The sequence below is a fragment of the Garra rufa genome, chromosome 24 (assembly GCF_049309525.1).
Source record: "Garra rufa chromosome 24, GarRuf1.0, whole genome shotgun sequence".
Classification (NCBI taxonomy): domain Eukaryota; kingdom Metazoa; phylum Chordata; class Actinopteri; order Cypriniformes; family Cyprinidae; genus Garra; species Garra rufa.
Window position 1 is genome coordinate 10,533,132 of NC_133384.1, and position 23,456 is coordinate 10,556,587.

At 32.9% G+C, this 23,456-nt stretch overlaps 1 protein-coding gene across 1 annotated transcript in view; it reads left to right on the forward strand.

Moving 5' to 3' along the window:
• The window catches only part of vopp1b (VOPP1 WW domain binding protein b), a 65,960-nt gene extending 43,606 nt beyond the window's left edge, over positions 1–22,354 (forward strand). Inside the window, exons 3-5 of the mRNA XM_073831197.1 lie at positions 3,924–4,001; positions 8,828–8,961; positions 16,133–22,354. Of these exons, the coding sequence (XP_073687298.1) occupies positions 3,924–4,001; positions 8,828–8,961; positions 16,133–16,326 (406 nt within the window). The 3' untranslated portion in view covers positions 16,327–22,354. The remainder of the gene's footprint in view (positions 1–3,923; positions 4,002–8,827; positions 8,962–16,132) is intronic.
• Positions 22,355–23,456: the final 1,102 nt, after the last annotated feature.

Here is a 23,456-nt window from a genome sequence, read left to right on the forward strand (position 1 = left end):
ATATATATATATATATATATATATATATATATATATATATATATATATATATATATATATATATATATATATATATATATATATATATATATATATATATATATATATATATATATATATATATATATATATATATATATATATATATATATTATATATATATATATATATATATATATATATATATATATATATATATATATATATATATATATATATATATATATATATATATATATATATATATATATATATATATATATATATATATATATATATTATATATATATATATATATATATATATATATATATATATATATATATATATATATATATATATATATATATATATATATATATATATATATATATATATATATATATATATATATATATATATATATATATATATATATATATATATATATATATATATATATATATATATATATATATATATATATATATATATATATATATATATATATATATATATATATATATTATATATATATATATATATATATATATATATATATATATATATATATATATATATATATATATATATATATATATATATATATATATATATATATATATAATTTTTTTTTTAAGACTAATAAAATGACACATAACACGCATAACAAAAATGACGAAAACTTAAAATAATTTTAAAATAACATTTAAAAATGACTATCCAACACTGATTATGTTTTCTGTCTTATGAAGTGTCCTGCTACTATTTCAGGGTGAGAAACTGCTGCAAACGAATCAGTAAATCAACTTTCTGAACGAATCAAACAGAATCACAAACAGTTTGACACTTTTCTGTAAAGGTGTTTGACTGATTAGAACAACAGAGTGCAAAGCAGTCGACACAAAACAACATGATTGTTGAAATAATTTCAGTTGATCCTATGGTACTCTATTGACAGAAAATCATAATCAGTAATAATTATCAGTGTTTTACGAACACACTTGCCTCAAATGTTTAATGATGGTGAAAGAGTGTCATCAGCTCTTTTTCATGGCATAAATCAGCTCACACTGACAAAACTATTTTTATCGGTTTCAAACCAAAACATCTGGAAACCACAAGCAAGTTTCACTCGGAAGTTACGAGAAAATTTGACAAACAATTCTAAAAAGGCAAGTAATTGAACAAAACATGAGCTTTCGAAGCAGAAAAACATGCTCCAGTAAGTTTGTATTATTTACAACTTAAAAAAAAGGACAGTCTATGCAGGTTCCACAAATAAATCTGAGTCGGAAACAATGAAGTATTATTTGTCTTCAGTGGGGTTCAAGAAGTACAAAGTGGAAGTATCTATAATTTAATAGAACATGCAATAAAAGACTTGCACAAAAACAATGCTGATGCAAATGATAAAGGAATAACAGAATAATAAAGCAACTTTTTAGAGTAAGCAGAAACGTTTCTGTTTTCTGTAGGAACACTCAAAAATGAGAACCACAATCTCTCTGCTTCATATGACGCACCTGTGTTGGCTTTCGTATGTTTCCTGATCAGATGCATAAGGCAGATTTAGAGATGCTGTTCTCCATTTGTTCATATTTCAAATAATATCTGTCATATTAATAATGCACTGGAGATCAGCTCTGACAGGTCCTTCTGACACTGTGTGTGTGTGAGATGTTCTGATTGAGAAAAAAATCTGGATATTAGAATGATTTGTGACCCTGGACCACAAAACCAGTCTTAAGTCGCTGGGGTATATTTGTAGCAATAGCCAAAAATACATTGCATGGGTCAACATTTTAGATTTTTCTTTTATGCCAAAAATCATTAGGAAATTAAGTAAAGATCATGTTCCATGATGATTCTTTGTAAAATTCCTACTGTAAACCTATCAAAATGTAATTTTTGATTAGTAATATGCATTGTTAAGAACCTAATTTGGACAACTTTAAAGGTGATTTTCTCAGGATTTTGATTTTTTTGCACCCTCAGATTCCTGATTTTCAAATAGATGTATCTCGGCCAAATATTGTCCTATCCTAACAAACCATACATCAATAGAAAGCTTATTTATTGAGTATTCATATGATGTATACATCTCAGTTTTGTAAAATTTAACCTTATGACTGGTTTTGTGGTACAGGGTCACATTTCTGAAGGATCATGTGACACTGAAGAATGCAGTAATAATGCTGAAAATACAGCTGCGCATCACAGAAATAAATTACATTTGAACAGATATTCACATAAAAAACAGCTGTTTTAGATTGCAATAAAATTTCCCTATTTTTAATGCAGTTATGATCAAATAAAGACTAAATGAGACTTTTCAAAACAAATCATGTTTTGTTCATTACTGTCTCATTCTGCCACTAAATAAAATAAACTCAACTTGTTTTTAATCGCCAGTAATTATAGCACAATTACAAAATGACAATTCCTGTTTAACATCCTGCTGGGATTAAAATGAGCCTCTTTGAATGTCATTTCTTCACTGCTTCACTCTCCAGTGTCATCAAGGTGGATGTGTGTGTGTGTGTGTGTGTGTGTGTGTGTGTGTGTGTGTGTGTGTGTGTGTGTGAGTGTGAGTGTGTGTGTGTGTGTGTGTGTGTGTGTGTGTGTGTGTGTGTGTGTGTGTGTGTGTGTGTGTGTGTGTGAGACCCTGGACCACAAAACCAGTCATAACTGTATGATACATGATGGCTTAAAATGATAGGTTTTTCTTTTATGCCATTAATGCATGTTCCATGAAGACATTTTGTAAATATCCTACTGTAAATTAGTAATATGCATTGCTAAGAACTTCATTTGGACAACTTTAAAGGTGATTTTCTCAAAGTTTAGATATTTTGTGCAGCCTCAGATTCCTGTTTTTCAAATAGTTGTATCTCGGCCAAATATTGTCCGATCCTAACAAACCATACATCAGTGGAAAGCGTATTTATTCAGCTTTCAGATGATGTATAAATCTTAGTTTCATAAAATGGACCCTTATGACTGGTTTTGTATAATATTAGTTTTTAATTGACAAGAAAATATCGGAGTTACTTTTTTCCTCCATTTATTGATTAAAAGCTCTCCTGTCCTCAAGTTGAGAGAAATTGTGAGTAAGATGTTACTTCTAGAATAAATGCATTAATTTATCTCACTCACTAAAAAAACAGATCCAGTGTTCCTCAAAATGAATAAAAACAGTCAAATTCAACGCAAACCTGCAATAATTAAATATGTTCAATAATACAAATATCCTTTATGTATTTAATCCCATTTTATTAACCGATGTCTTTGCTGCCGACCTTCGATGATCCAATTCATCCAAACTAATAAACAAATATTACTCAAGATAATCGAACATTTGTTTTTGTTTTTTATCACTGAAGAGTTGACATTTGTTCTTCTGTGGTCTACTGTACAGACGACAATTTACTTTTCTCTAAACCTGAGGCTTTTGCTGTGAAGTCTGTGACAAAAATACAACTTTTTATGTTAAAAACAAACAAGCAAGCCCTGCCCAGATTTAAAAAGTAACGCAAAAGTAACGAAACACATTACTTTCCGTAAAAAGTAACTAAGAAAGATAATCAGTTACTTTTTTAGAGAGTAACTCAATATTGTAACGCATTACTTTTAAAAGTAACTTTCCCCAACACTGCTTATGGTTTGATTAAGGAGGAACTTTGAGGCAAAGTCTTGAGGCCAATGCAGTGTTTCTTCATGGTTTATATTTTACAAGCGTCTCTGGTCTTCAGTTATCACTGGTCTTGTAATGTATTAGTATTCAGTGTATCAGCAGTTCAGTTCATTCATCATTGAGTGAGATGGTATCGGCTCTCAGTGAAGGGCTCTGGATCCGTGCACACGTTCGCTTGGAAATGGAAATGAACTGATTGCATCTTTCAATCGTGCCGTTTGACCTCGAATTAATGCTTTCTCCACAGATGCCGCTCGTACGAGGATTGCTGTGGGACCCGCTGCTGTGTCCGAGCACTTTCCATCCAGAGACTCTGGTATTTCTGGTAAGAATAGCAGTTTCTTCTCCTTTTATACATTTGTAGTTTACTGTAGGATTTACTTTGAAACTATTCTTATTCAGACATTGCAAAATTCACAAATAATTATAAGGAAACGGCAGGTAACTGACATTTTGTAGTTGAACAACTCTATTTTCTTGTAAAACCTGCTCCAATAATCTTTAGGTCAAAGATGAAACGGGGTTTTAATACATCAAAACAAAAAAATTGTATACAGCTTTAAAATGTATTTTTCTCCCCCATATTTTCTGAGCAAAAAATAAGTATCATAATTTTTTACCATGATTTTCAGTAGACACCCACTAAAATGTCATTCAGTGTAATAATAGTTCACATACCAAAAAAACAATACCAAGAATCATTAGATGACATTAAAACACTGTTTAAGGATCAGCACTGAAATCATTTTAAATCTTTGGCATGATCCTTCAAACCACCAGGTGTTAACCATTTGTCAGCAAGTAGTTTTTAATCATTTTAACATTTCAAAAATGTAGTATGATCACGTTTTCTTTTTTGTGTTTTAATAACAGGTTAGAATAAGTATGTTGTTTATGGGTCAGAAGAAATGGTAACACTTTACAATAAGGTTAACCACATTAGTTAACATGAACTAATAATGAACTGCACTTTTACAGCATTGTTCATGTTAATTTCAACATTTACTAATGCATTATTAAAATCTTGTTAACATTAGTTAATGCAGTGTGAATGAACATGAACAATTAACTGTATTTCTGTTAACTAATGTTAATAAAGATTAGAAAATACAGTAACAAATGTATTGCTCATATTAGTTCATACATTAACTAATGTTTAACTAATGAACCTTATTGTAAAGTGTTACCAAAGCAATTTACAAAAGTGATTGTATGTCCATAGAAAGCACAATAAATGTAAGTTTCAAATATGTTTTGGAAAATAAAAAGTTCACATTTGGTTGAAATAATGTTAGATTGTCATTCAGTGTAACAATATTTCTGTAACAAATTCAAACAACATGCTTATTCTGACTTGTGCATATTAAAATATATAAAAGAATAAGGGAGCATATTAAATTGTATTGTGTTTTAAATGAGTAACCAAAATACATTACTGACAAATGGGCAAAACCCATTTAAAAATGTAGAATTACAACTAATATTACTAGTATTTGGGATGAAAGGAATTTGTCTTTTAATATGTCATAAATTGATTTTGTTTGTAAATATGCCTGACAAGATTGACATTTTAGTGCCTTCTGTAAATTAGGGAAAAATGTATATGTATTTTCTGCTCAGAAAAACAAAAACAATTAAAGCTGCGAGCAGCGATGAACGGGCCCTCGCACCCGGGCTCACCGCCGACAGGTGGCTTCAGGAAAACAGCAAACGGTGGGCAGTATGCTTTTAATACAGTAAATGTAGGAGAAATATGTCATAAGTCATTTAAATGTGCCAAACTTGCTGCTGCCAGCTGGTGGCGCTATGCCTATAACTGATTATTGGCATGTAGATGTGTTCAGGCCAGCACTATTATCAAACATATGAAGTTTGGTGCAGATTGACCTTGGTGTGTTTGAGTTAGTGAAATATATGAGATATCCTGCTGCCAACAGGTGGCGCTATGATAATATCTGAATATTGGTCTTTAGGTGTCTTCAGGCCAGGACTCTTACCAAACCTGTGAATTTTGTGGCAGATCAGACATTTTCAGGCTAAGTTATAACCACTTCTATGTCTATGCAGAAACATCAAACTTTGTCAGGCCACCACGGACATGCCCTTTAATGAAAACTCAAGATCTTCACAATTTAACATCTCTAAGGCCTCAAGATCAGACTGACCAAATATAATGTTGATTTAATTAAATGCAATCAATGCAAGGACTTCAGATAGATGCCAACTGTGAACCAGTATGCTACAAATAAGAACATGTATTTCATGATGATAGCAAAATGTTATTATTGCTTCCTTTATATCCACCACTTCTGCTTAAATGTCATTGTTACCTATCTGTACAATTTTTGTATAATATATTTTTGTATAAAATTAATTGTTGTCATAACTAAGAATCAATAAGGAAGACGGTGCCCAGTTGGCACATGCATTCACAGTAACTCTCTGCTAGTTTGGATTTTAAGTTTACAGAATTGAAAGGGTTACACTTTAAAATCAACACACAGACACATACACACAAAATATAAAATGTTGCCATCCAGTTTCATTTGTTAAAATTAACTATATCAGTTAACATGACCAATAAATAAATAGCATTTATTAATGTTAATTAATATTAAGCTAAAAAAAAGTATTCATATAAAGGTTATGTACAGTGAATTAACATGAACATGAACACAGTTCATGTGGGTGTACAGCAATACACAATAAAGTGCTCTATAAACGCTTCATTCTTTCAAAATATCTTTAAAAATCAAGTTGAGTATTTTAACGGGGTGATATATATATTTATAACTGTTCTTAAAATTATGGTTTTCAGATGTTTTGAAAAGATAACAGTAACGTTTGTTTTGTTGTCAAAGTTTGTCTTAATTTTTTATTATTATTATTTTATATTCAATAAATAACACTATGTAAATATTGTCTATCAATGAAGATAAATTGATCATGCTAAAAAGTTAAAAAAAAGTAAAAAAATCTTATTAAAAATCTTATTGTTAAAATCTTTTGCTATGTGACTGAATAGGACAAGTTCATGGTACAGTTAAGTAAAAAATAAATAAAAAACAACAACTGCAAAATACGAACAATGAAAGACTAAGTGACCCTTTATATTTTCTCAAAATATCAGACTCTCAAAGATCAGACATATTTATGTAATTACAATACATATGTGCATTTTGTTCAAAGATGGTCTGTAGGATGGCTCTCTACTCTGTCACCCTCTCTGCCTCTCACCCCTCCCCCCTGCAATAATGAGCTTCTCTGTGCCTGACTGAACGCACACACATACTGTAGAGACATTCACCAGAGTGACAGCAGGTTTCTGAGTTATTTTTTTAATTTTCTTTAATTCATTGAAGCTTGTATAAAATTTATATTTCCAGCACTTGCTCAGAATGATTAGATCTCTGTGTGAAAAAAGTTTTAAAGAGTTTGGATGCTGCACTTTAAAGATATAAAAAATTAGGGTTATGTTTTTTACTACATCTTTAAAAAATCACCACGTCAACACCGTTCGAGATATCCCAAATCCGCTCGCAATTTAACATCTTCATAATCTTCTCTTCATGTTAAAAAAGTTTGGTGTGAAAAGCTGGTTGTTCTTAGGAGTAGTGTGAATTTGTTTACTACCTGATTTTTCAAAAAATCCACCTTCAAATCAAAATAGCCGGCTTTCTGTTGGTCTTAGCTAATGAGTTTGATTTAGAAAGTTGTCCAGATTGATGAGAACAATATAAGTACAGAGTTTGGTGACTGTAGGAAAAACTAACCCCCCAACTTTTGTCAAAAGATGGCGCTATAGAGTGCCTGCTCCACGCCCATTTATGACCTTTTGCCAGTGTCTAACTATCATTAATATTGATGTGTGTGTTGAGTTTCATGAAATTCTAAGCATGTTATCTGCCTCGAAAAGACAGGAATGTAATTTTAAAGTTTGACACGTTGCCATGGCAACAGCATTTGATTTATCATCGACCCCTTTACATATTCTTATTGGCCGTGTTTTGACATGATTTTGATGAAGTTTAAAGAAAATCGAGTAAAATTAAGAGGCTGATTTCAAAGCATTTTGAAAATGACACACTTCCTGCTCCCAGTTGGTGGCGCTATAACTTTGACTCATAATAGTCACATTTATGGAATCGGCATCATACAAGGAACAAACTGGTGAAGTTTCATCAGAATCAGGCAATGTGTGCAACAGTTATTAGACACTTCCTGTTTCTCATTTCTCGCCATAACTTTGTCGCCTTGCCACGGCCAAACCGTTCGAGATATCAAAAATCTCCTCGCAATTTAGCGTCCCCAATGTCTTGAGATCATGCTGACCGAGTTTGGTGACAATCCCATGGAATTCCTGGGAGGAGTACGTTAAATTCCAGAGCATGCGCTTTTTAAACAGCCCTAAATATCCCACTTCCTGTTGCGTGGAGCCCATGACATAGAGTACAAAAGTTGTTCAGCTCGATGAGTTCTATATGTGTACCGAGTTTCATATGAGTGCGTGCAAGTATGTGTGCGCAGTACATCAAGTTTTCAAACTGTGTTCCAGGGGGCGCTGTAGAGGCCCTGAACCACGCCCGGGTCCCAGCCTCTGTGGCGTCCGGACGACGGCAGATTCCGACGTGTGTGCAAATTTTCAAGAGTTTTTGAGTATGTTAAGGCCCCCAAAAGTGCCCCAACGGTTGAAAAAAAAAAAATAAATAAAAAAAAAAATAAGAATCCTTAGAAGAACAATAGGGCCTTCGCCCTTTTGGGCTCGGGCCCTAAAAATGCAATTAAATTAAAGAGTAAACTTTTTACATATTTTTTTGAAAAACAACAATTTAAAGCACTTATTGTTTTTATGCTTAAACCCTTTTTCATCTTTGACCCATGTACTTGTACATCTGATTTTCTTAATGTAATATTTCAGACAAGTTATTTGAAACGTTAAAGTACACATTTTATGCATGTATATAAAATCCTCTTTGTGAATTAAATTTGACACAGACACCAAACTGGGATGTCTTGTCTTTGACTCTTTTTATTAACTATATCAATAAAACAGTACAGAATTGTAATATCTGTGGTTTATCGATGATATGTGCATCAGTGTGTTATTGGGTGGTGTTTGTGTCAGTCATATGTGTGTCTGGTCTGTGATAGGCTGCTGCTGATGATGGGCGTGCTCTTCTGCTGCGGCGCGGGTTTCTTCATTCGCCGGCGGATGTATCCATCAGCGCTCAGTGAGGAGCCGGCCTTTAATGTGTCCTTCACCAGACAACCTGTCAGCACACCAGGTGAGCCTTCACTCACTATCAAATTATCACAAACAAACATCACTAAAGCTGTGGGTTTGATCCAGAAACTGTACAGCCACAAAGTCTCTTTCCCAAATCATCAGTGTAATGCTGGGCAATATGAGAAATAAGTCAGAATTGCATGATATAAACTCACAATTCTGAGAAATAAAGTCACAACAGAATGATATAAACTTGCAATTGCAAGTTATAAAGTCAGATTTCCGAGATATAAACTCGCAATTCTGAGAAATTGAGCATATGCATGGATTACTTCCTAGTTTCAGTCAAGCCAGCTCAGTCATTTCCGGTCAACTGTTGTGTGCCGTAATAGGAGTGTACTTTTTCTGGTTTTCTCTACATAATCTATTCACAATCCAAGAAAAGTTTAGTTTGTCTAATAGGACCAAACGTCCATGTATACTGTTTCAAGAATGACAAAAGCCAGTTTAAAAAAAAATATGTGAGTAAATCAGCTAAATATGCGCTATGAGTCATTGCTATTATTGACAGTAATAACCGGACAAACATCTGAAATCAAACATCTAGTAAATTCATAAATCGAAAAGCAAGACGTCTTGAAAAAACTATGGAGTTGAAATGGCAGCCAATGATTGATCCTCTGCTGCCATCTTCTGGTTAAATCGTTTAATTTCATGTCATTTTCATCTTAAAAATACATTTTTTCCATGTAATTTTTATAAATGAAAAGTGAACCTTTGAAGTGATTTTTATTGCACAGCTGTAGAGTTGAAAAATAATAAAGGCTTAAAAATATTACAAGAATGTTCATGCCGCTATCATTATTAACAATGTTGCAATTGTTGTTTTTCTCAATATAAAATGAGCTTGAGCTGAAGTTTACGAGCTGCTTATCATTATGCAGAAGTTCTAAAGAACGCTCCGTGCATTTAGTCAATTAAGTCAGAATTGTGAGATATACTTTTTTTTCTCCTCAGAAATGGACTTTATAACTCGCAACTGCAAGTTTATATCTCACAATTCTGAGAAAAAAAAGTCAGAATTGTGTAAAACTGACAACTGCGAGACAAAAACTCAGAATTGCAATTCTGACTTTATTTCTTGCAATTGTGAGTTAATATCCTGTAATTCTGACTTTATAACTATGAATTGTTCATTTATATCCCACAGTTAAAAAGTCAGAATTGCGGGTTTATATGATGCAATTCTGAAAAAAAAAAGTCCAAATTGTGAGATGTAAACTTGAAATTGTGAGAATTGTTTATTCAGTGGCAGAAATGGGCCTTAAAAAACAAATGTAAGGTTTAAGAAGTCAACTTAGCAGATCTGCATTTTTGGTGGATCTTGTGCCTTTATTTGTAGGACATCCAAGTAAGGTGAGAGAGGGAAAACTGTAGAAGAATGTAATGTTATCCCGAACCACTGCTTCAGATAGTAAGGAAACAGCACTGCAGCTCATTTTCCTACCATAATGTGACATGTTTACAGCAGTGCAGGATATTCCAGGAAAAGTGAGGTGTTTCATTAGGTCCAATAGGAATTGATTGAGTTGAGAAAAGTAGGTGTTAGATTGTAGAGTTTGCCATCGATTGCGGTGCGATTTCCCTCTTCAGACAGCAGGCAGACTTGTTAAACTTGAGTCGCTGAAAAGGAAAGTCATTTCTGAGGAGAAGAGAGTTATTGCATTACAGATAAGAGACTAGAAGATGAACATTTCTTTCAACGTTAAATGTGAGCTGATCAATCACACACAATAAGAGCAGGAACTTCTATTAAGAAATTAAATGAGGTGCATATTGACTACTTAGGCTATTTTTTTTAAGCACAACCTTCCTTGAAGATACTGATTTCATCACATTACTGTTCAGACGTTTGGGGTTGATAGATTTTCTCTTTTGCTCAGCAAGTCTGCATTTGATTGATTTAAAAACTGTAAAAATTGTGAAAAAATATTAGAATTTAAAACGGCTCTTTTCTATCTGAATATCTATACAACTGTAATTTATTTCTGTGATGCGCAGCTGAATTTTCAGCATCATTACTGCAGTCTTCAGTGTCACATGATCCTCCAGAAATCATTCTAATATTCTGATTTGCTGCACAACAAACATTTATTATTATCAATGTTGAAAGTAGTTGCTGCACAATGTTTTTGTGGAAACCATCATAAATGTTATTTTTCAGGCTTCACAGAAGAATTTAACAGCATTTATTTGAAATAGAAATCCTTTGCAGCCCTCATAAATAAAAGTAATCATTTCTTAAAAGAAAAAAAAATGTTTGAATGCTAATGTAAGACAATGTTATGGAAGCCCGGTTCCACCACTGAATAAAAATGAAAGAAGTACTGACTATTTATCTCACTATTCTGACTTTTTTTCTTAGAACTGCGAGATATAAATGCACAGTTTCAAGTTATAAAGTCAGAATTGTGGCATATAAACTTAGTTGTGAGAAATAAAGTCAGAATTGTGAGTTATCCAGTGCAGTTCTAAGAAGAAAAAAAGACTATGTTCACAGAATTGTGAGTTTATCTGACAATTCTGATAAAAAGTCAGAATTGCAAGTTTGTATCACGCACTTGTGACTTTCATTTCTCAGAATAGCAAGTTTATTTTTCCTCAGAACTGCCATATAAATGCGAAATGTAAACTCGCAATTCTCACTCTTTTTTTTTCCAGAATTGTGAGATATGAACTCGCAATTGAGTTATAAAGTCCAGTTCTAAGGAGAAAAATAATTGCAAGTTTATATTACACAATTCTGACTTTATAACTTGCAATTGTTCTGAGATATAATTCTGAGAAAAAAGTCAGAATTGTGAGTTTGTATCACGCACCTGCAACTTTATTTCTCAGAATAACAAGTTTATATCTCACAATTCAGACTTTTTTCTTCCTCAGAATTGCCAGATATGAACTTGGATTTATAAAGTCCAGTTCCAAGGAAAAAAAAAAGACTTCTCAGAATTGCGCGTTTATATCTCAATTCTGACTTTATTTCTCAGAATTGTTTGTATGATGCAATTCTGACTTTATTTCTCAGAACTGCAAGTTTGCATCTCACAATTTTGAGAAAAAAAAAGTCAGAATTGAGATGAGTTGCAATAGTTTTATTTTTTTTATTCAGAAACAGGCGTCCTTACAGTGTTGACTAGAGATCGATTTGAGTTTTTGTGCTCTGTGAGTGTAATTGCTCCATATGTAGTGTGTTTGAGACGTGTGTCTGGTGAGGTCTTATAAACACATCCGCAGGTTTGGAACGGAGCCTGAGCGATGATGTCTGTCAGCACACACCTCTTCCTTCTGGATGATGATGATGATGATGATGCTGCTGCTACTATAAAATATGTCCCTCATCTCACAATTTTGCCTTGACCTGAGCCAAACGAGGTTTGGAAACACAGATAGCGAATTCTTCCTCAGTATTAGGGTGGATAACAGGCAGCTATTATTGGTCTGTTCTCGCTCAGAGCCAAGGTTGGCACTTCACCACAGACTTGATTTATTTCTCATCTCTGTGCCAAACCAGCAGAAAATTGCAAATGAGCCGTTCTGGTGTGTGAGCAGATCCGACGCCAACATATGGCCAACAGAGCCCTGCTGTTCTCAATAGATGGAGTAACTGTGGATTCTGTAATCTGATGCATTGTGTTGCTCCATGTTTTCATGCGTCACACGCCATCACATCAATTGTTGCTTGGACTGGCAGCAAAATAAGGGAGTAATTTAGATCTTTAGAGGAATATTCTGGGTTATTTTGTCTGTGTGTGTTAGACATTCATTTCAGCTCATCCCTCGGCTCATAGTAATGCACTTACAACAAACATCAAGGGTTAAAACTGAAATCACAAGCTAATACTTGTTAAATCTGCGTATGTGGGCAGATTTTTGGTCTGTTTTTTTTTTGTGTGTGTATTGGCCTTAATGTCTCATTTTTGCATGGTTACCAACTTAAAGTAACCAGGTTTTATCTGGTTAATACTCAAGTTAAAAGCTTTGAAAATGGTCTACATCAAGGGCTGGTAAATGATTTTGTCACACCAGTTTCATGCAACGTGTAATAGATTAATATTATGGTCATAGTTGCATATTTCAACAGTCATTTGCATTTTTTCTGCTATGCTTTTACTATGAATGTATAATTCACATTCATTTTTACATGAAGAATGGGTTGAAATGATCAGACATCATGCAGCAGATGTCAAATAATGCCACTTTTTTGAATGATTTTTTTTTTTTTTTTTTTTTTAAGAATTCTTGTGTGCTCATCAAGGCTGCAAAAAATACAGAAAAAAAATGATATTCTGAAATATTATTAGCCTACCATTTAAAATAATGGTGTTTTATATATTTTAAAATATAATTTATTCCTCTGACGCAAAGTTGAATTTTTATTAGCCATTACTTCATATTGAAAATGTTTGCTGCTTTATTTTTTGGGGGGGGGGGGAAGTGTGATTCTTGATGAATAAAAGGTTAAAAAGAACAGCTTTTATTCAAAATATAAATCTTTTCTAACAATAAAAGTCTATCACTTTTTAACACATCCTTGCTGAATAAAGTATTACTTTCTTTCAAAAAAAAAGAACGAATAAAAATGTACTGACCCCAAACTTTTAGAAGGTGGTTATATTGTTATAAAAGATTTATATTTTTTAAAAATGCTGTTCTTTTCAACTGTTAAAGAATCCTGGAAAAAAATATTGAGTAGCACAACAGTTTTTAACATTGATTTTAATATATTAGAATGATTTCTGAAGGATCATGTGACACTGAAGACTGGAGTTATGATGCTGAAAATACAGCTTTAATCACAGAAATAAATTACAGTTTAACAGATATTCACATAGACAACAGCCATTTTAGATTGCAATAATATTTCACTATTTTTAATGCAGTTATGATCAAATAAATGCAGCCTTGATGAAACATCTTTAAAAACCATTAAAAATCTTACTGACCCCAAACTTTTGAGCAGCAGTGAACATAATATAGTTTACGGTTGAGGTCAGTTTTGATAAAAAATACAATCCTGTTGTTTGTCGAAGGTTAAGAGTAGCACCGATTCGATATTTCAAAGTAAAAACATTGCTGTACAATTGGCAATATTCATGCTTAAACTGTTTCTCCAACCACTGAAGCACATATATTAGGAAAATAGGTCACTTTAGTTAGACTCTCAGAACTATCTGGACTGAAAGAAAATGAAGCGACTCATTATATTTGCTTTTATATTGAATTGAAAATCTAACTTAGACTTTTTTTTTTTTCAAACTGTTTTGTTCAGGGCACAAATTAACGTGAAAAAAGAAAAGCACTCTCTTATTATCCAAACAAAGATAATGCTATATTTGAAGAAAAAAACAAAGTCCAGCCGGCATCAGAGACTAGAGCTGTAGCAGTTCTGTGGTGTTTGATTTAGTTTTCTGTAGTTAATCTGAATGATAGCATGCATATACAAACAATATTATAAAGCTTTTTTTTTTAAGTTAAAAAAGGCCATATGGAAGCCTATTTCAACCACTGAATATAAAAAGATTAGTGCAACTTTTTATCTAACAAATCTGACTTTTTATCCTTTATTGCATGATATAAACTCAATTGCATGAAAAAGTCAGAATGTTTTACAATTTAGACTTCTTTTCTCTACAGGTCAGACTTTTTTCCCCCTCACAAATCTGATGACTTTTCTCCGAATTGTGAGATTACTTATAGCTATTAAGCAATTGTGACTTATAAAGTCCAATTTTGAGGGGAAAAAAGCCAAAATACTTTTTTCTCACAGTTGCAAGTTATAGTTAGAATTGTGCGAAGTAAACCTGGAATTCTGAGAAATAGTACAAACAAATCTGACTTTTTTTTTTTTTTTTCAAAACTGAGTTTATATCTCGCAATTCTGAGAAAAAAATTACCTTTATTTTTTATTCAGTGGTGGAAATGGGCTTCCGTAGGTCCATGTAAATCTGTAATAAAAAAAAAAAAAAGACATGATTATTATAAAATGGGCCAGCACCACAGTTGTTACCATTTAACTAGATTAGAAAACAAGCTATGTTTGGTTTAACTTGTACTAAAAGAACTAGAGCTAAAACAGAAATAAAATTATTGTGCATTTTAATACATCATATAGGTTAAAAGATAGATTTTTCTTTCATGCCAAAAATCATTAGGATATTAAGATCATGTTCCATGAAGATATTTTGTAAATTTCCTACTGTAACTATATCACAACTTCATTTTTGATTAGTAATAGGCATTGCTAAGAACTCATATTGGACAACTTTAAAGGCAATATTCTCAATATTTTGATTTTATTTTTGCACCCTCAGATTATATAAATCTCTTATTAAAAAAAATAAAATAAATAATACAAATGTATTATTAATTGATTGGTTGCTTATGGAAGGCATTTTCAGCAAATTTTAAATATTACAGTTTAAAATAATGGTGTTCTATATGAATATATTTAAAAATATAATTTATTCTTGTGATGCAAAGCTGAATTTTTATCAGCCACTACTTCAGTTTCCAGTGTCACATGATTCTCCGAAAATTTGCTGATTATTTTGAAAATGTAGTGCTACTTATTTTTTATTTTTTTCTGGGAACCTGTGATTTTTTTTTTTTCAGGACTTTTGATGAATAAAAGGTTAAAAAAAACAGCATTTATTCAAAATATAAATCTTTTCTAACAATATAAGTCAATTTAACACACATGTGAATAGAAGTATTAATTTCTTAAATAAAAATGTACTGAGCCCAAACTTTTAGATTGTAGTTTATATTGTTACAAAAGATTTCTATTTTAAATAAACACTGTTCTTTTCAACTGTTTGTTAAAGAATCCTGGAAAAAAAATATTAAGCAGCACAACTGTTTTCAACATTGATAATAAATCAGAATATTAGAATGATTTCTGAAAGATCATGTGACGCTGAAGACTGGAGTAATGATGCTGCTAAAAATGAAACCAGAAAATGTGCCAAAATTGAAAATTAAATTATTTCATTTGAATTTTCACTGTGACAATGCATTTTGATTTATTTAAGATTGGCAGAAAATGCCTCCCATAGTTGCTGTGGAGTAATAATAGAATTTAAACTGTAGAGTGTCCTCAGTCCAGCAGTTTTCAGTTTGACATTTATGCGTCAATAAACTTTGACATGATTTCAATGTTTCTCCAACAGTGTCTCAACAACCAGGCATGCAAGGCTACGGTGACCCCTGCGGCGCCATGACGACGACCCTGACCCCCGCCTACCCGGGTCAGACGATGAGCTCCTATCCTCCGCCGCCGTCCTACTGCAACCACCCTCCGCCCTCCTACGAGCAGGTCTTCAGGAACGCCGAGAAGAAGAACCACAGCCAATCCACACAATGAGACACCAATCTGCCAGAAACGCTTCTTTTTATTTGCTTGTTTCTAGGACGCCTCTTCCTCGGCCGTTCTTTCCCGGTTTGTTGTTTTATGGTTTGACAGACGCGCTGCGGAGGGGCAACAAAGAGAACAAACGTCCTGATGGGATGCGGGATTTCACTAGAACCTGTCAGGATGTGAAGCACAGAAGACACTGAGCGTCTCCACTTCCTTCCTTTGTAAAGCGGGTCTCTTTGGGCTGAAGCGGAGCTCGACAGGTCGATGAGGTGAAAGAAACCCGTTGACCTTCTGGAGAACAGGATGAGATGAAGTGGAGAAAACAACATCCATCCAGTCGCCCCAACTTCAGAAGCCAATGCTCTGTACTGTAGACGCTGATTCTGATCTCAGATCTGTGCGTTTGATCACCATCACCAGTGAATATCATGCTATCTGAGCATCCCAGACAAATGCAAGCCTGTTTCTGCCACTGAAGAAAAATTAAGAAGCTAATAGGTTGTTTGCACATGACGTCATTGCTGTGGCGTGAAATGCAGCTGGAGGGCAGGAAGTCATTTTACTCCATAGGAATCAATAGCAGAAATGTTTGTTTTGCGTTGTTTATAGGCGCCCAAAATCGGTCAAACCGAGAAACCACACGGAGCCTTTATCATTAAATCTGCTGTTGGTAACGGGGAAAGGCAAGAATTTGACTGAAAATCGCAGGAAAAAGTGGCTTGTAAACCTCCGTCTGCGGTCAGGAGGAGAGCCGAATAATTATTGTGTGTACAAATGGTTAAAAATTAGGGATGTAACGGTATTGTAAATACCGTCATACCGCAATAACACATTTTTCCGATACTACCGTGGTCGCATGACTCGATAAAACGATAGGTCTTCTGAGAAAAGTTTGCTCAGGCGAATGGAGCGAACGGGAGGTAGCGGGAACTACATTTCCCATCAGCCCAGGCGTGGCCATCATCCTTTGCGGTCTGTTGTCGCTACAGACTGTAGCAGCAAGGAAAAAAGATGGAAACAGTCGAACGTGCTCCGTCTGCAGTGCGTATGCGTTACGTATTCTTTTCAGCACCCATGTTAACGGATTAGAGCGTTCACACTGCACGCGATTGCTGTCCGGTAGTACGTCCTAGAAGCGGTGCCTTTGCAGCAGTGCAGCCATCGTTTCGGCACCGAGTCTATTTTTTGCTGCGCTGTATGCGCTGAATTAATGTTACAGTGCATTGTTCGCTGTAAAAATTAACATGGATTTACACGGAAATGTACCATAAATGCATATAAATGAAGTCTACTGTGTTTCACAGTCAACACGTGGCTTTTTGGCTATGTTTAAAATAAGGAAAGGTGCAGTTTTAAATAAACTAGGCAACATAATAGATGCACTTGTCCAGGTAGAAAAGTTCTTTAAAGGATTGTTTTTAATAAAGATTTAATGCGAAAGAAAGGCATGAGAGCCTACTGCACTGCAAAAAATGATTTTCTTACTTAGAATTTTGTCTTGTTTCCAGCCAAAATATCTCAAAATTCTTAAATCAAGAAGGATTTTCTAGACAAGTAAAAATTATTGTCTTGTTTTTAGTAAAAACAAGTCAAAATTAAGTGAGTTTTTGTTTAAAACAAGCTAAATAATCTGCCAATGGGGTAAGAAAAAAAATCTTATTTAAAGCAGACAACTAGATTCAGACAACTCATTCAGCTAAACTGATTTGACTGTTTTTTACATGCTTTAATAATTTTTTGTTACTAAAATTGAAAAATTTAAGTTTCTGTTTCAAAGTTTACAGATAGATGGCTAATTTGTATGCCATTGATATGTTCAGTGTTCATGTAAACTGTTTAATAAACACTTCTGGTACTTTTTTCGAGTCTCTTAATTAGTTTTGTTTTTCCTGTAAATGATTCAATAAATACCGTACCGTGAAGTTTTGATACCGTTACATCCCTATTAAAAATATAATAATATGTTAAGATATTAATAAAGAAATATATAAATAGATACAGGGTGAGCATTTAAACAATGCTAAACGCCACACGTAGACTAGACACCATGTATATTTGTAGTTTCGAGAGATAACGGATATTGCAATACATTTAAGTGAGTGACAGCTTTTTAGTGACAATATGAAAGCGATATTCGCTCGCTTTCTACGCTATAATCAGTTCAGAATTTTAATAAGAGTTTCGCTTTACGTGCGTGAAAAAGCAAAACGGATGAGATGGAAAGTCTGTACTGTATTGGTTTGGACGCTATCACAAGAGAAAGGTATTAACAGAAAAATCACAACACTTGTTGGATGTGATCATTATGTTATGAAGACAATTTTTTCAACCAAATTGAAATAGCTGCCTGCCGTCGAGGCTGTAAATATAAGCTAAGTAAGCATTTTCGAAAGTGATTGCCACATTTCTATGAAGGATGCAGGATATCTGTCACTCCTGAAACTACCGTTGTACAGGGTTTTGGCTGTTGGTCTGTTAGCAGCACGTAAAGCCAGCAAATATCACTTTCATAGTCACTAAAAAGCTGTCACTCACTTCAGTTTATGACAGTCTTACAAGGTTCCGTTGAAATCAATCACAAGTATAATGTCTTATTTACATTGTGTCTACTGTGGTATTTAGCAAATTGTCACTGTCTCACCCTGTAACTATTTATATATCTTAATATTATTATATCTTTTATTAACCATTTGCACACACAAGCATTATCCAACTCTCCTCCTGACCGCAGACGCAGGTTTACAAGACACTTTTCTCTGCGTTTTTCAGTCAATTTCTTGCGTTTGCCTCCTTATAAACAGCAAATATTCATACACGATAAGAAATTAAATTTCTAGGTTTGACCAATTGACCAAATAAACAACTCAAAACATAGGCATTTCGAGTTTCTGCTAGTGATTCCTACCGAGAAAAATAACTTCCTGCCCTCCAGCTGCATTTCGCGGGTCATCAGAACCATGTGATTGCAAACAACCTATTATGACTTTTTATCACACAATTCTGACTTCTACTTAGAATTGCAACAAACTTCGAGAGACATCTGAAATGTGAGAGATCAACTCAATTGTGTTTATATCTTGCCCTTCTGTATTTTATCATGAATTGTATTTCACAGTTGTGAGACTTAGATTAAAAAGTCATTTTTTTCACAATTGAGATAAAATGAAAAAAAAAAAAATTGTCTGAAAAGGTTAGAATTGTGAGCCAAAGCTACAAAATTTTATTTTGTGAGAATTTCAAATTTGATCTCAGTTCTAACTTTTAATTAACTTTTTTTTCTCACAATTCTAACCTTTTTTCTTAATTGTGAGATAATTGTGACTTTCTCTCACAATTCCATTAACACATTAAAATTAAATTAAAATTTGTGAAAAATAAGTCACAATTGTGCAATTATCTTTTTTTAATCCCACAATTAAGAAAAAGTGTTCGAACGTCACAATTTATCGCAATTGTGAGGAAAAAAAAATGGAATTGTGAAAGTCACAATTACTTTTACATTTATTTTCTCTCACAATTTTACCTTTACTTCTCACAATTGCAAGATAAAATGCAGGATATAAACTTACAATTCTGTGTTGATCTCTCACATCTCAAATGTCTTGACTTGCAATTGTGAGTTATAAAGTCCAATTCTGAAAAGAAAAAAAAAATCACAATTACGTTTTACATTTTCTTATCTCACAAATTGTGAGATATAAAACTAAGTAATTGTGGCTTTCAATATATATCAAAATTTGACTTTTGAATTCTAATTTTCTTACAGTTGTGAGATAATGTTAAAAATTAAATTATTTTTATACAATTGTGAAGAAAAGTTGGAATTGTAAGAGAAAGTCACAATTACTTTAATCTCACAACTGAGAAAAGGTTAAGTTAAAGGTTAAGTCCATTTATTTTCTTACAAGAATCGTGAGACAAAATTTTAACAAGTAAATGTGACGACTTACAATAAAAAAAGTAAAAAGTAATTGACTTTATTTCATAATTCTAACTTTCTCACATTTGAGAGATAATAAAAATGTAAAAACTGTGACTTTCACAATTCCAACTTAAGGTAAAGTCATAATTGCTTTCTTTTTTTAATTCAGTGGTGGAAACAGGCTTCCATGCAAAAAGAAAATCTATCCTTTTGTTCCAATCCCAGTGGTTTAATAGGTCCAGAAACACTTCTATGGGTACTAATTTACAATAGATGATGAACTCACACGGAGTGAGTCTACTGAAGCCACGTTCTGAAGGGAAATTTATTCACATCTTTTCCGGTTCATTACACCCATAGGGCCCTGTTTTAGTGGATGGGCTGAAAAATTGCAAAGGCTCATTTTGGGTTAAACGTCTCGTTTTGTTGGAGAGTTAATGGCCCTCTGTGAGTTTATCTGTGCAAATTAATTACTGGACTGCAATTACCATTCAAATGTCTGCAGACGGACAATAAGGATTCACCCCAATGAGAAATAGAACTGAATCTGAGTGTTATTTGGAGGGAGTGATGCATTTACCACAACAACTCTAGTTTCAGGCCTCTTCATTAGCATGGAAAAGGATCAAACATAAAGCAAACAGCCACAGTTAATCACTGATTAAGCATTTTACTTTAAGTAGTTTTTTAAATAAAAGGCAGATGGGAAAATTGTTGAAACATTTGAGGGTCACATTTAAATCCTGAATTAAGTTACAATCAACTATATTTAGGACCATTAAGGAACTTTTTTTGTTAACACTAAAAGAATAATTTGGATAAATGTGCTTAATTGTTTTCAAATTCATGTAAAATTCCAAAAAAAAAAAAAAAGTTTTGTTTTTGAGGTGAAATATGACCTACACATGTTTTTCATTAACTTTTTTTCAACTAGTTTCAAAAAGTACATTAAATTGGAGGCCATTTCTAGTCAAGTTCACTATGGTCCTGCAGTATTTATTTAAATATACTTCATATTATTCAACATGTGATTAGTTTGGAACAGCTTGTGGAAAAACAGACTTTAAAGTGACATTATTCCTGAATTAAGTTACAATTTGCATAAAATCAACTATATTTTTGGGCCATTAAAGAACCTTTTTTGTTAATTAACTAAGCACTGAAAGAATAATTTGGGTAAATGTTTAATTGTTTTCAAATTCATGTAAAATTCCAAAAAACTTCCAAAATGTTTCTTGTTTTTGGGGTGAAATATGATCTACACATGTACTTTTTGAAACTATTTGAAAAAAAGTCCATCAAATTGGAGGCCATTTCTAGTCAAGTTCACTATGGTCCTGCAGTATTTATTTAAATATACTTGATATTAATTCAACATGTGATTCGTTTGGAACAGCTAGTGGAAAAACAGACTTTAAATTGACATATTTTGCATACTTCTTCTGATTAATATTTGAAATGCTGGCTGGTTTCTTTCCTTGATGTTGTGACTGTGAACAGAATGTACCTTTGGGATCAGGAAGGAAGATGATAGCACTCCACAGACTGGGTCTGAAAGTACATTCAATGCATTATTTACCAATTTTAACTCCTGATATTGATTGAAAAGAATATCAATAGGTTTGGGTATATTTCAAGTATATTGAAAACCTGTTTTGAAAGTGTTGTTTTTGTAATTGTAGTCACATTGTTCATGGTTTCTTTATTCATCTGCTTGAAGTTGAACTATGCAAAGAGAGACTGAGTCCATTTGCTAATGTTGGCGTTTGTTTAACTGTTAAGATGAGTTGTTTGGTGTTTAGTTTTAATCTGATGAACTGGTGGTTGAAGAGATGTTCAAATTACAGCGTAGGCTGGGACACGACGCTTCGGGTGTCAAGCTGTGAAATTGTATGGTGTGGAACATCTGCCTCTCGATTTGGAGTGACAAACGGATAATTACTTGGCTCCAGAGAGATAGAGATAGAGAGACCTGTGGGACGATCTGCCGGCTCTGATGAGTAATTGCACTCTTACCTACACTGTCATTGACACACCAGCAACCAGTCAAACGCTCTCCATGTCAGAAAATCATCAACTACAATAATAAAGTTCCCTCTGTTTGAGACTTTTGCTACGCCTCCCACAGCTGTTCAATGCATTGCTCATGTCTCTTGTCTTTGATATTGGTTCAGGTATTGGCTACTTGTTAGGGACGCACTGAAATGAAAATTCTTGCCAAACAAAATTAAACACTGGGCCTTTTACTGAAGGATTTTCGTGTTTTCCCCCCAATGCATTTTGCCATTTTTTTTTTTTTACCATTGCATAAATTAAATAGCCAAAATCAGCTTTTTACAGTTTTGTCTTGCTTTTCAAAAAAACAAAAAAAAAACCTAAATTTTTAATTTCTCAAAATTGTAAGATAAATTGTGAAAAAAAGTTTGAATTGTAAGACAGTCACAAGTTTACAATAAGTTTGAAAGTCACAATTACTTTTTAAATTTTATCTCAATTGTTAGAATTGTGAGGAAAAAGTTGTAATTGTGAGAAAAAAAAATTTAAAGTAATTGTGACTTTCTCACAATTGAGAAAAAAAATTGTGACTTTGCAACTTTTTTCATTTTATTATTAAACAAATATAATCTATACAAATGTTAAAAAGTAATTTTTATACAATTGAAAAAAAAAAAGTTGGAATTGGAATAAATAGCCAAAATGTGCTTTTTACAGTTTTGTCTTGCTTTTCAAAAAAAAAAAATCAATTATAAAACAACAAATTCAAAAATATTTACTTAACACTGAACATTTTTTACATTCTAGTAGACATTATAGCCTACCAACAAACCACAATTTAACTTAGAATGAATAAGTTAGTAAAAAAAAAAAAAAAAAAAAAATTCTTAGGCCATTTTTAATTTTTTTTTTTCTTAGGCCCCTTCTTGTGTTTTTAATGTACAAATAAATGCAGCCTTGCTGCGCAAAGGAGAATGTTAGAATAAATGTATTAATAGAGCCATTTTGTCTGTTTTATTTTAATTTTACAGAACAGTAAAATGCCAATACTAACATTTCTGAATGTCTTTTATTTAGTGGTAAACCCGCAAGAAGAGCTCAGTCCTAGTTTTTGCTGGCAGCAGCAGATTTGTGAATGATTGTCATCTTTGGTCTTTGAACCCTGGCTAAGGAGCTGCTGTCAGAATAAACACAATTGGTGTCTGGTGTATTAGACAAC